General features: G+C 34.0%; 1 protein-coding gene across 2 annotated transcripts in view; it reads left to right on the top strand.

The window, feature by feature from the left end:
• The window catches only part of LOC115209091 (transcription factor SPT20 homolog), a 64,332-nt gene that overhangs the window by 29,252 nt on the left and 20,074 nt on the right, over positions 1–15,006 (top strand). For both annotated transcript variants that reach the window (XM_036501419.1, XM_029777206.2), the window contains exons 3-12: positions 1,331–1,397; positions 3,643–3,798; positions 5,294–5,329; positions 6,876–6,914; positions 9,561–9,668; positions 9,998–10,191; positions 10,778–10,919; positions 12,337–12,393; positions 13,003–13,065; positions 14,405–14,550. In XM_036501419.1, the coding sequence (XP_036357312.1) occupies positions 1,331–1,397; positions 3,643–3,798; positions 5,294–5,329; positions 6,876–6,914; positions 9,561–9,668; positions 9,998–10,191; positions 10,778–10,919; positions 12,337–12,393; positions 13,003–13,065; positions 14,405–14,550 (1,008 nt within the window). The remainder of the gene's footprint in view (positions 1–1,330; positions 1,398–3,642; positions 3,799–5,293; positions 5,330–6,875; positions 6,915–9,560; positions 9,669–9,997; positions 10,192–10,777; positions 10,920–12,336; positions 12,394–13,002; positions 13,066–14,404; positions 14,551–15,006) is intronic.

Genomic DNA, 15,006 nt, shown 5'->3' with positions numbered 1-15,006 from the left:
TATAAAAGATTAGTTGAAGGTATGAGTGACAATGGTCATAGATTGGCTCTGGGTATTGATGAGATCATCCTTCCGGCGGACTTTCTGGTCAGGGACTATGGGCAACTTTTTCAAAAGTACTTAGTATTTTTGCAGGTTTGATGATAGGCACTTTCCTCTCTGGCCATGCTTTCATCAACTTCTTCAAGTTTCATTTGAAAAGGAAGATGATAGTAGAAGGGGAGGTACTGTCTTTTAGTTATCATCATCATCATCATCATCATCGTTTAACGTCCGTTCTCCATGCTAGCATGGGTTGGACGGTTCGACTGGGGATCTGGGAAACCAGAAGGCTGCACCAGGCTCCAGTCTTATCTGGCAATGTTTCTACAGCTGGATGTCCTTCCTAACGCCAACCACTCCGTGAGTGTAGTGGGTGCTTTTTACGTGCCACCTGCACAGGTGCCAGGCGAGGCTGGCAACGGCCACGGTCGGATTAGTGTGTTTATCAAAAGGTAGATGAGAGTGGCAAGACTGGTGAGTCTGAAAGAGCTTACCCTAAGTATGCTTTCCTATTCAGGAGGAAAGATACTGAAGAGGGCACTTTTGATACTTTGGAGATGGCAGAGTAATCTGGGCCTTTTTGTGTGGGAGGTTTCCCTTGATTCGCCCTTGGTGAACTGCTCTGCCATTGGGGATTTTATTTTTCTGAATTCTATTTTCAAATCTTTTATTATAATTTTGTTGTTGATTCCTTTAGATTGATATAATCCCCACCTTTTGTATTGTTCATCCTTTGATCTTGTCTTCTATATTTTGGGCCCTTGTGTCTGATAAAAGAAATCATCATCATTGATCCTCAGTGGAGAGGAGGCTTAGCATTTGTTGTAACTTTGAGGGTTCAGTTGCATGCGGTTCATGTTTAGTGATAACTGGCTAATATGTTGTTTTCTTGATATGTGTAGTGATTGAATAATTGTGTTTTTGTGCTATTTAAGAAGATATGATCCCATTAGAAAATGTTTACAAGATTTCTATTTGTGAAGTCAGAAAGGGTTCTGTATGAGGTGATAAGGTTGCATATAGATGACACTTGGTTGTGGGAGATTAGAGAGAAATGAAGGTTGATATCATCTGCATAGGAAAGGGTACTGTTGTGGGTGTTGGCACATAGGGTATTGATGGAAGAAGAATGAGAGTTAAAACTGAATTTTATAACTCAACCAAAAGGTCTAAAGTTGGTTTATACAAGGCTTTATTATGGAGTTTTCCCATCTAATAATTTTTTTTTTAATCATCACCCTTTTTTTCTTTTATCTTCTATTCTTTCATCATTGTGTTTTTTCTGCAGCAAATCTGTGAACCAACGACTAAGGGAATTGTATCAAGAAGAACGTATCAGACAACCCGAAGATCATGTAAGCATTTTTTCTTTTAACTTGCTCTTTCACAAACAATCAAATAGTGGTGAGTTTTATTGTAGAACACATTCTGTGGTTACTGTTGCTTGTATGTTACTTCTACAGTTTTTACTGTAAGTTAAGAATTAGCATGAGATAAAGTAGATTATTGAATGTTATATCTGCTAGATGAGAGCAGCAACAATAGAAATTAAGCAGGATATAATTTGGGTTTATGTTATTAAACACAAATGCAAGAGAAGTATGCTGCATTTGTTACCCCTTTGATTGCTATTTTATTCTAGTGGACCTCCCACATCCATTCGATGTTTAACCCTTTCGTTACCGTATTTATTTTGAGATGCTTTGTGTTTCTTTCAATTAATTTTAAATATAACAAAGAATTTATTAAAATAACTTAGTTATCATTAAGCTAGTGTTAGGAACATAATTGTGACTAAGGTTTGGTGGAAGATTTTCATTCAACTTATGAAAACAAGACATTTGTACTACAGAGCCAGAGGCGGTTTCAGCCAGGTTGGTATAGAAAGGGTTAAAAACTAATTTTATAGAAACTTCTTTCAAAATTCCTGTTTTATTTTTCACTCGTTAACTGTAGCTTGAACTATGTAAAATGTTAGACAAAGAAACTTAGCTGCTTCTTGCAATGCATACCAATACATACATCTAAAGCAAAGATTTTTCAAAGGCCCTTAAAATACTATCATGGATTCCCATTTTACTATTTTGTTGCATGAACCCCCAAAAATCTTATATGGATCCTCAGGGGCCATTTGGGCCCTGGTTGAGAACCACTGATCTAGAGAATACCTTTAAACAAAGAGCATAAATAATGGGGGTAGATCTAGATACATGTTTTTTTAGTGAAATCATGAAAGAATTGGGTGTTTAAAGGTGTGTTCTGTAAGGCTCTGTCTATAACCTTCATCTATCCATCTTAGTTACTGAAAATAGATTTTTGCAGGACACTTGTGCTGATGATGACTTTTATACCTTTAACTCACTTATTGGAGAATAGAATTGAAGAACTGCAAAAGAAGTGTAGAAACTGAAAAAAGCTGTCTAATGGTTCTTTAGACTGCTAAGATGGCTAGAACCACAAAAGCCCATCATCATCAACACCATCATCATCATCATTTGATGTCAGTTCTTTTATGCTGACATAAATTGGATATCACAGCTAACCCCTCCAATGCCTATTTTCTCACCCAGTTTAATTGAATTCTGTTGTTCATGTATGCTGACATTTTGCACCCAGCAGAGCATGCTTGCTTTATTTTTTTGCAGATTTTGTACATGCTCCACATTCATGTCTTACTACCATACAACATTGCACTTTGTACAGAAAGATAAACCCTTTGTTGTCAATAAAAGCAATAGCTATCTGATCTTTTTTCACTCTCTACATACCATGGCCATCATGCTTTTACAACAGATATCCAGTATTAAATTGTTATTGTTTGGGGAACTAGAATAAACAGGTGATGGTGATGAGAGCTGAACCTTGATGGACAGTTAGATGCATCCTAAATTCTTCAATGGACTCATTGCTGATAGCACCTGTGCACAAAGCTTGCCTTGGGTCTCAAGACATTTATCTGCACTAGTTTTCTTGTGACCACCAAACAACAGAATGTGGTACTCTGTTAAAAGCCTTCTCTTGGTCAACCAATTCTTGTAGTGAGTGAAATAAATAATATAAAGTGAATTAGTGTTCTTAATAGGTTGTTTTCTAATGTTCTGAAGCCCTATTGTATTTTATTGTGGATAATTGTGCTTCAATATCCAAGTTCTGAGATGAATTATTAAGGTGGTAATCTTTTCATATTTTGAGTATATATTAAATAATTCATGCATGCATATGTGGACACATACATACACCACTATATTTTAAATGATCTATTATTCTGTAGTGACTAATACTTCAATATATACATTGTTTCAAGCACAATTCAAACAAGAGATGATTATTTTGAAATAAAGAGTAGTAAGGTCTTCATTCATTAAACTACAAGAACAACTACTTGAAATAAAAGTTCCCAATTTAAGTTCAACAAGTGATGATGTAGACATTCAAGAATTAGAAATCAAAACGTAATTGGAGATGAAATAAATGAAAACAGTATAAATGTACATATGAGCCCCATTGAATCTGAAAAATAGATATCTTGATTTTTTTCTTATTTTTATATTTTAAAAAATTTCATATTTTCCCATTTAAAAAAAAATATCTGTTTTGCAGCCACTTTGCTATGCAACTCACCTACTTCCCAAGTTGGTCAAAAGGGACCGGCTTAACTGCTTGGTATTAAATCTCTATCCTGCCAATGAGGGTTATACCCTTATGCTAAAAGGTCGAAATGGTATTGATTCTGAGACTATCAAGCTACCATATGAAGTAAGTATATTTTCAACAGAATTAAATTTTTAAAAAATAATACTTTGTGTTTTGTTATGTTAATTTTCAAGCTGCTTTCCTCTTTGGCTTTACCATATATCAAGACATGAATGTATGCTTGTGTGTTTTGTATGTCTGTATGTCTACATAATGTGTGTATGTGTGCGCGCGCATGCATGCATGCACACACACATGTGCATGCACGTGATTGTTTGTGTCTTCTAGTTCTGACCTCAAGTGATTGTAAACAAATGTCATTCATTTCCTATATTCTGTAAATACATCTCTGACCATGGCGAAATATTACCTAGCTTGGAAATAGGTGAAGGTTAGTGCCAGGAAGGGCATCCAGCTATAGAAAATCTGCCTCAATAAACTCTGCCCAACTCATGCAAACATGGGGAAAGTGAGCATTAAAATAATGGTGATGATTAGAGTATTGGATAGTTCACGTTATAGTATTCTTTCTATATCTACACTGATTTTAAATCCTGCTGAAGTTGACTTTGCTTTTCATCTTCTCAAAATCAATAAAAAAAGTTCCAGTCCAGGTCAGAGGATTGGAAGAATTGGTAGAGCATCAAATGGCATACTTTGCAATTACTGATTTTGCTTATTATGTTCTGGCCAATGATCAATGCTAATCACCTGATTCTGGAAGCACTCTATCCAACCTGCACTTATTAGAAACATCCTTTTGTCCAAACATTTATTTAAAATTGAGACATATATTTTAAAATTCCATTGTATACTGGGTAAGAGGACATTCACAAATTATTGTAACAAATGTTTGAAATAGTTTACTGTGTGTGTATTTTTGTAAAATGTAAACATAATATAGGCAAATGGAAAGCAAACAATAGTAAATGGAAAATAATTTGTAAACAATAGTAAAATGAAAATGTGGGGAAAAATGTTGAGTGATATTCACTAATAGGCACACATAGCTATTTAGTTTATGTTTGGTATGTCAGTGTATGTAGAATTTAGATAACATTTTCTGTCAGGTATGTTAGCTCATGTCATTTTTATATTTATAGTTTTGTGATTTTGTTAAGTTGGCTAACATTTTGATGACTTTATTGTGATTAATATTCTTTCTAATTTTGGCACAAGGCCAGCAGTTTTGAGGGGAGGGGCAAGTTGATTACATTGCCCCTCAATGCTTAACTGGTACATATTTTGACTCCTCAAAAAGAGGAAAAGTTAAGTTGGCCTTGGTGGAATTTGAACTTAAAATAGAAAGTAAAGAGCCTGAAGAAATGCCACTAAGTATTTTGTCTGATGTGCTAACAATTCTGCCAGCTCACCAACTTAATTTTCTGTGATGAATATTGAACAGAATAATGAGCATTGGAAATAACTGATGCTAAAATAGGTTGAGAAGCAATTCTCTCAAATATACCTTTCTTTACAAAATGCGACTTATGTTTTGTCAAAGGAAATTTATATGGAGTAAAATTATTGATTTATTTTATTTCTTTCTTTTTTGCAGGAGTCTGAGTTATTAGGATATATTGATGCTTCTGAGGTTTGTTACAAAAATATATTATTATTTTGAATTGATTTTGGTCAAGTATTGTACTGGTGGAGGCGCATGGGCTAGAGTGTTGGACTCATGATCATAAGATTGTGGTTTTGATTCCTGGACCAGGTGATATGTTGTGTTCTTGAGCAAAACATTTCATTTCACGTTGCTCCACTCCACTCAGCTGGCAAGAATGAGTAATCTTGCGATGGACCAGTGTCCCATCCAGGTTGGGAATTTACATGCCACAAAACCGGGAAAGCAGCTCTTATGAGTCGACATGACTTGAGAAGGTAATTTTACCTTTACTGTAAGTATTGTACTGGCATTACAGACATTTGAACTCTCAAATAGGCAAAATCACAAATAGTAAAAGCACAGTGTAGTTGAGTGTTTTATTAGCTGTAATGCTAGATTTTTAGATTTTGCAATGGATGACTCGCCTTAGGTACAATATTTACTGTATCAAGGAAACATACTGAGTTCTGTCCTCATTGGTGTTGCAAGTAATCAGTAAGTTAAGCAATTTATTTGCACTCTAGCCTCCAGTTTTTTTTCCTTACATGGCTCTCACCATATTATGTGCTGTATGTCTTCTGATACAAGTCACTTGTATGTAAGATAGTTGATAATGAACAGTAGTGAAATTATTTAAGAACTATTAATGTTTGAACTTAGTTAATGTTCAGCAAGTTTGATTGAAAGAGATGTATAATATGAATAGAAATGGATTGAAATGATCTCAGAGTGGGAATAAATATCCTCAGACAGTGAAGTGGCGTGGATTGATTATAAAGATGGCCTGTAAGTATTGAGTGAACTGCACTTATTGATGATTATGTGATTATTGTTGAGTAGCCTTTGTCAATTCTTCATAAGTATACATATGACATTAAGGTAACTAGTTAAAGTACTGGCTAACATTTTAGCCACGGCTGCATTGTTTTTTATTGTAGACATTATGCCATTAAAGTTTTAAAGATGATAGTGAGTTTGTTGAGGAAGATTTATGTGTCAGTAACTGCATACAACTTCCATTATAATGAAGAATTTGGGAATAGAAGGGTGGAAACAAGGCAGATGTAAGAGTTATATGATCTTGCACTGGTTGAAAAATAAGTTAGAGATAAGTAGTGAAGTTGTGATAAAATAATTCTGTACAGTCAGCGGAATTTCATGGATATAGAAAGCCAGGCATAGTGTAAGTTCCAGTGTATGTAAAGTTAAGGCATTGGACTATTGATTAATAAATTGGTTAAACATTCAAATTTTGCTTCAACTGTTGTGGTGCACCTAGTCAAAGCACAAGTCTTCTCTGGCCAAGAATAGAGACCATTTTAGTTCTTCATCGAGTAGTATGTGGTTGGAAGGACATACTGTTATCAAAATGATGTGAAAATTATGATAATTGAAAGGTATCCTTCAAGAATTACATTATGATCTAAAAAAATTCTCTTTATTTTTGTTCTTTCTGTTATGCATTGTTATACTGATTTTTTAAATATTTAATGAAGAAATGTCTAACATATTGTATCTTATCTATTTTCAGTTGCCTCCTTTACTTGTAGACATCCTTGAAAAAGCTCAAGTAAGTGCATTTAAATAAAATTTTAATTGTTTCTTGGACCTTGATTAACACAGGTTTCTGGAGTGTTAAATAGATGGGAAACAATCTCCTCTGGATAAGATTTAAATATATTGAAAGTAACTTTCCCTAAAGTTTTGGTATCCATTCCTGTTCACTAGGAAAACCAAGGCATGGAGAATTAAGTCTTTTGCCCAGAGATAATAAAATGCCTGTTGTGGATTTAAATTCAGTAACTATTAACTTGTTATCCCAAACCATATCCACTGACAGCAACTGCCAAATGGCTCTATCTAATCTGGTTAGTGAACGTTGTGATTAGAATTGTATGAGGCTTTCTCCTTTCTATTATTAAATACCATGTGAAAGTTCATCTCTTTAGCTTTCAGCTGAAGCTTAATTAGTGCAATAATTAGTTATAGCTAGAACAATCATGCCATGTTGATCTTTTTAAAGTGGAATATTAATGTGTACACTTACAGTTACAGAAAGAAGAATACGTAAAAGGATACTTGCCAGAGACCCACATTAGAGATAATGTGTTCTTAGATCTTAGAAATACTTATTTAAAGATTTTAATTAATTTAGGCATAGTGAAATTGCTTGAGACCTCATAGTTTTTTGAGCAAAAATGAGAACATTAGTGATGAAATAGTCTTCAAGATATAATACTGAAATGGTTTTAGATAGGCATCACAATGAATTGCTTCAACCATTGTAACCATCAGCAACATTATATGGCTATCAAGTATTCTGTCAAAATAACAATGACCACTATGAGGACATAAGTATGGGTGAAGCTATAATAGCCCATTAAGGGTAAAATGGAATGCTTTGTTTACTTGCCAATTCAGTGAAGTGTAGAGTATTGTGTGCTGTATATTCTCACAATGTATAAGTTTTAAACTTTGCTGGTTATTATGGTAAAATATCACAGGAGTGCAGATTTAAGTACTATGTAGTATTGGTGCAGATATGGCTGTGTAGCTGGGAAGTTTACTTTGCAACCAGGTAGTTCCAGATTCAATTCCAGTGCATGATAACTTGTGTAACTATTACTTTAGCTTTGAGTTGATCAGTGCTTTAACAGTGGAATTTGCTGCATGGAAACTGTGTGAAAGTATATATGTGTGTGTGCGCACACGCATGCACACACACACACACACGCGCACACACACACCCATGGAAAATGGGGGATGTATATATATATGTTTGTGTGTCTGTGTTTGTCCCCCCAACATCGCTTGACAACCGATGCTGGTGTGTTTACATCCTCGTAACTTAACAGTTTGGTTATCTATATATATATATATATATATATATATATATATAGATTGTCAAGTGATGTTGGGGGGACAAACACAAACACACACACATATATATATGCATATATACGACGGGCTTCTTTCAGTTTCCATCTGCCAAATCCACTCACAAGGCTTTGGTCGGCCCGAGGCCGATGGAAGAACAAGCATGCACAAGTGTCTGCTCTTAGAAGATCATAAAGTTAATTTACAGAGTACATGAAAATATATATTTTCAAATGCTTGGACTAGATCTGTTACTATTATTTGATATCACAACTGGTGAACAATTGCATAATTTGTCATAAGTCACTAGCAAGAGTGAAAAGGATTTGCCTAACCTACAAAATCCTAATACACACACACACATTATATATAGGTGCAGGAATGGCTGTGTGGTAAGTAGCTTGCTTACCATGGTTCCGGGTTCAGTCCACTGCGTGGCACCTTATGATCTTCTAAGAGCAGACACTTATGCATGTTTGTTCTTCCATCGGTCTTTTGAAAGACATTTTCTACAAAACGTAAAAAGATTATGATGTTTTCAGAAGAAAATATCATAATCTACAATGATATACTTAGTAGAGTTTAGTATAATACAAAAAAATAAAATTTTATCAACTATTCATCAGTTAGTTGTGTATTTGTGTGTGTTCATATTTTCTTTTGCCTTCATATGTGTTTGCTGGTTGTAAACAATGGCCTTAATGATGGTGTAACATAATGTTGTTTACTTGTAGTCTGCTACAAAAGTATTTCTGGGCTTGTTAACATGACTTAACATGTTGCACAATTTTTGCAAACAAGAGGCTCATTCAGTGTCATTTGTTTCCAGTTCTCTGTGTAATCATGTCTGGGATTTTTGCCATTCAATGGACTGGGAGATTACCTTGCAGGAAAAAAATTGTGGGTTGTTGTCAGAAGGCATCTAGCTGTAGAAAAACTCTGCTCCAACTTAATCTTGTCTGATGCATATAAACATGGAAGAGTAGATGTAAACGAAAATGATGATGAATCTACTACATGTAGATGTGAATAGACACCATAATGAATTACTTCAACCACTGTGACCATCAATAACACTGTATGGCTATCAAATGTTCTGTTACCTTGTACTGTGGTGTTCAGTTTCTTCCAGGGACAAAATCTGTGATAGTCCGGTATTTAAATCCAATAAATGAAATATTTAAATCAAGCTTCTGCTCCAGGGAATCTGAAAGCAAGCAAAACCATAAATATTTGTGGAAAATTACAAGTTCTTTTTTCCAAAAATCTGAACATAATTCAGGTATTGACCTATATTTGTCTTTATTATAAAAAAGTATCTTTCTTTTTACCTTTTCAGGTGAATGTTTTTTATAGTGGCTGTGTGATTGTTGAAGTTCGAGATTACAGACGTTCTACTGATGGGTGTTACGATAGTGAATATATTATGTTGAAACCTACTATGCAGGTATTGTAAACATATATCAAGTTTTCTTCTTTATAGTTTCTTTAGTTTTATTTATAAAATTGCAAGAGAATTACCTATTTTCAACACAATCTAGTCTGTTGCTGTTAACTTATTACATATAGAAATTGGATTTTATTTTTCCCCCATATAAGTTGCTACATTAAGACAATAGATGTGTCTATCTTTCTGTATCTATAAATCTATCAATTGTAGAGTTATAGATGTAGGTAGATAGACCTCTTTATCTTCCTACATATTTCTTATCTGTTGTTTCTTCAATCAGTGAAGATTGTTCAATAACTGATGGATTTATTGTTTCCACATTACAGTCGCTATTGTGTGACATCAACAGTATGATCAATGATGGACACCGTTGGACCCAAGAAGACATTTTTCAGCTGGAGAGCCAACTTCTACTGGCAACTCAGGAACCCTTATGTCTTGACCCGAATCCTTCTGTCTTCTTTGCCACCAACCATCAACAATATGAAAGTAAAATATTCAATAACCCCAATCTGAAAAGGTATGTCTTAAACACTCACTCTTAATAAATAGCTTTAAATAAAATAGTACCAGCACTGAAATAAATACTGGGGTTGTACAGTGACTGAATCCAATAAAAGAATATATATTTAAAAAAGTTCCTTTTACTGATTTGTATTATTAAACACACATGTTTTTTGTTTCTGTTTTCAATATATATATATATGATGTAATCTGATGATTTTGACTTACGAAAATCTAAAAGTTCAGTAGAAGGATTTTAGTTCTGCTTCCAGAATCATACCATACTAATCATCTTATCAAGACTAATCATCTTCCACATACAATTTGTTTATAGTGGAGAATGTTGGTGTAAGTCCAACTGCACTTCTTTGAGAAACTGAATGCAGAAAAATGGTGCTTAGTATACCATAATTTCTCAACAGGCATTCCTCAGGTTTTATTTCAGTGCTTCTTTGTTGTGATAATTTCATAAAAAAAAGAATAAATGAAATATAATGGTATAAATAAAACTATGAAAAAAGAAAAAAAGGCTATATCTACATTTTGTATAGTTTCTTTACTAAACATTTTTTTCTCTCTCTCTTTTTTTTTTTTTGCTGCAGGTCAGTGCAAAAGCACTCACAGGTGGCCTTGAACCGAAAGAGGAAATTTGCACAGGCACCAGCACCGAAAGAACTGCGATTGTTAGACTTCATCAACAAAAAAAGATCAAAGAAAGGAAACACAAACCCGACTATGAAGCCAGTAAGTATATTTAAGGTTGGAAAATACCACCGTTAAAATTCATTATTGCAAAATATCTTTTTCCTTTTTTATGATTACTGTCAATAACCACATTGCAATCATCACTACTACCAAAACCATTATCAGATTCTCAGATACTATTAGCGAGACCATCTTTCTCATCTTCACTTTTGTTTAACTAACACTAGACTGCTCTTCTTGAGTAGATTGCAGAGACAGCAATGTAGTCTGCAACTTGTCTGAAGAAGGAGGCATCTGTTGTGCTTGACTGTGGGTTATTCAGAAATGTCTATTCGTTAGTTGCAGCTAACATCAGCCAAACAGATTGATTTTAGTCCATCTTCAACAACTAATTATCACTCTTTATCATCATAAGCAGCTTCAATATCCTTATTACCTCATGCACTTCCACCACAGTCATCATCATCATCATCATGAAAATTGTCAAACTTAGTAAGAGATGAAACTAAAGTGAATTGTAAATGAAATTAGTTGGGAATAGTGGTTGATTTGGCCTTATCAGCTGTCTGGTTTCTGTAGAGAAGGAATAAAGGGTCGCTGAAAGTTTATGAAGACATCTTAGAAAAGGGTCCGAAGAGCTCAGATAGAAGATGTATTCCTAATTCAGCAACTAATTAAATAGCTAGATGAATTGAGAAATTCTACATTAAATTGAAACAATTAGACGATATTTGTAAAATTAAATTCTTAACTTGTCTCTCTTTCTGTGTAGCTTATTGTAATAAATGGTTTTGTAAATAGATTTTACCTTTAACTTAGTTATATAAAGTAACCTTTATATAACCCTTCAAGCAGGTGTATACATAAACGTGTACAATCTAGTAACTGTTTGTGGAATTGCTGCTGTAATCTTAGCTTCTACGCTACAATTATTTTAATTTTTCTATTGGATCATAGGACAACATGCTGTGCTTGAGGAGACCTATTGAGTCAAGTACATCAAAACCAAAATCAAATGGAAATTGCAGTTGTGATCTCTGTGCCGGTGGCACGTAAAAAGCACCATCCAAATGTGGCCGATGCCAGTGCCGCCTTGACTGGCTTCCGTGCCAGTCAGTTGGTGCTTTTTCTGTGCCAGTGGCACGTAAAAAGCACCACCCAATCGTGGTCATTGCCAGCCCCTTCTGGCCCCTGTGCTGGTGGCACATAAAAAGCACCCACTACACTCTTGGAGTAGTTGGTGTTAGGAAGGGCATCTAGCTGTAGAAACACTGCCAGATCAGACTGGAGCCTGGTTAGCCTCCTGGCTTCCCAGACCCCAGTTAAACCATCCAACCCATGCCAGCATGGAAAATGGACGTTAAATGATGATGATAATGATGTTTATTATTTTTTATGTCTATTTATTATCTCTATAAAAAAGCTTTCACTGTGTTATTTTCTGTCTCACTTCAAGATCCCAGATCCTCGGAATTATCGAACATTGCAGTTATCTCCACCACAGTCACTTGATGTAAGCAACTTCCATTTATAACATGTTGAATATTTTGTTTTTTCACCTAATATTTCAGATTCGTATATCCTGTTGGCTCCATTTATTCCTGTTTATTCTACAATAGAATGGAGGAAAACCATAGATTGCAACAATATTCTTTAATTTATTAGATACTTATTTCCTATATTTCTTTATCTAGACTGTAATTGTATATTTTCAAATTATTTCATTAACTTTTGATATTTTTGAAATTGATTAATATCTGACCAACTCATTAGGATACTGATTACTGTCCAAAGAAAGATTATTTGGCTCTTATCACCAATATTGTGCTGTGTCTCTAGAAATATCCTTTAATTCCCTTACATCAAACCACAAAGTGTAAATGCAAGAGGCACAGCTCACAACTATTATCATTGGTGAGGGGAACTTTTCTGTCAGATTCAGTTTCTCCCTTTGGCCACTACAGAAAGTAACAACAAGCCAGTAAATTCTTCCCTGAATTCTTATTTATTAATTTTGCCATTGTATAAATGCCAACCCAAGGGCATGCACCATACTTTATCAGTTTCAAAAACTTGGATTATTCTTTTTTAATGACTTTTCTTTTTTGTATTCCGAAAATAGGTGGAGAAGTATGTTCAAGGAGTTGAAAAGAACTCTGAAAAGAAATGCACTGATAACAATCTTGTAAGTTTTAGTTTGTTCTCTTTTCAACACTTTTAGTGCTCTGCTGATGATATTATATCTATGAAATATTTATAGACATTCTATATAAATATAGCGTGACTAAGAAGTGTATTTTGTGTGGTAGAGAAACTTTTGTTTTGAAATAGTTGACTTGAGTAACTTACAGAAACACTGAAAAAGTGAGTTGAGAAACTAAATGAAATCAAACACATTGATTGATGTGTGCAGAAGAGATGACTAGATTGGTATAGACATGTAGTGGGAATGAATGGTATATCATGACAATGCTGTCAAGTAGTGGTTGAAGTAACCCTCACTATTGGTAGACCTTGAAAGACTCACTGTGAAGTAGTCAAGTATGTAAACACTTTATTACATAATGATATAGCTAACTTCATAAGAGGCAGGTTTTCTTGCTTTTGTTTTTCATCAGAAGTGATCACCATTTAAGTATCATTTTCTTTCTAATTCATTTTTTAAATTATTAAATTTATTTGAGGAAGAGAAAGTTTTTTTATTGCTTTTAAGACTCCTCCAACAGAAAGCCATGACTTATGTGATTACTAGCATAACAATATACATATTAATATCTTATTTAATTCAATCCGTGCAAGCAAGGAAAAAATGGATATAAAAATGATGACGATGATGACTTAGTATCGCTGGGCCCAATTTTACAGTGAAATTAAATACAAATGGATTAGTCCATATATTTATTCATAACCCACTCTATATTGGTACTGTAGTGATTATTGACTGACTGTTAACTTTGTACCATCATGTAAATTACTTTGTGTGTGTGTGTTTGTTTATGTTTTAATCAGTAACCTTTAGTTATTATTAGTAGCAGTTTGGGAAAGAGAGATGAGTGAATCCTGATAACAATGTCACAGGTCAGGTTGATCTTTATCCCAAGCTGCTAAAAAACACAAAAACCATGTGGGCCTAATTTCACAGCAAGACTAAATATGTCCATACATATGTATTTATTCATAAAATCAAGTTTGTACATATATGTAATTTGAATTATATGTGTATATATAATTGCACATTATGTGATCACTTTATAATATGTTAACCACACCTTAATTTAAAGTTATGATAGAGGTAAAAAGGACCAAGAATAAACACAGTTTAATTTAATGCAACTCAGGATCATTTTTTAATTATTAAGTTTAATTTTCCTGTTGAAAACGTGTTTAATTTCCTATTCTTAATTTTTATTTCACTCAAATTCTGAAACAAGTGTTTATTATCTTAAATGATTCTTACATTTATCTTTATTTTAAATGTATGTATGTGTTGTATATCTAAATATGTTTTTGATAAATAATTTCAGACATTCGTGGAGGAGCATGTTCTTGAAGCTGATAATGCTGGAACACAATCAGTTATTGCTCGTATCACATTCTTACAAAGACCAAGTGATGAATTTTACTTTGGAGAACATGTAGAAGGAAGTGGTCCAGGAGAGAAGAAATGCAGGTGAGCTTCTTGGAAATTATGTGGTGACAAGGTCAATGTAACCAATCTCAAGAATTAATAGGACACCTAAGGACTGTTATTTAATCTTGCTGTACAATTAACAACTCACCAGAGTTCATAGATAATTTCTCTATATATATAGAAAAGAAAAGCTTTAAGCAGAAATATGCTATTGAGAAATTTGGTGATAAGAGTTAATTGCATTTTTTACTTTAAACTGTTAATTAATTAATGATTTAATTTGCTAAAAAGCTCTATGAATTCATAACCTTTTTTGGTTGTTTTTACCAATGTCAGGCAAAAATAGTTGACTTTGTGAATATTATATTTGTGGAAAAATCATCATCATCATCATCATCCATTTTCCATGCTGGCATAGGTTGGGCAGTTTGGCCGAAGCTGGCCAGCTGGAGCACTGCCTGGGCTCCAATTGTCTTGATTTGGAATGGTTTCTAC

Source organism: Octopus sinensis, linkage group LG3 (genome assembly GCF_006345805.1).
Source record: "Octopus sinensis linkage group LG3, ASM634580v1, whole genome shotgun sequence".
NCBI classification, from domain to species: Eukaryota; Metazoa; Mollusca; class Cephalopoda; order Octopoda; family Octopodidae; genus Octopus; species Octopus sinensis.
Note: the sequence above shows the minus strand (reverse complement) of the source record. Positions and strands in the feature narration are given on the sequence as shown.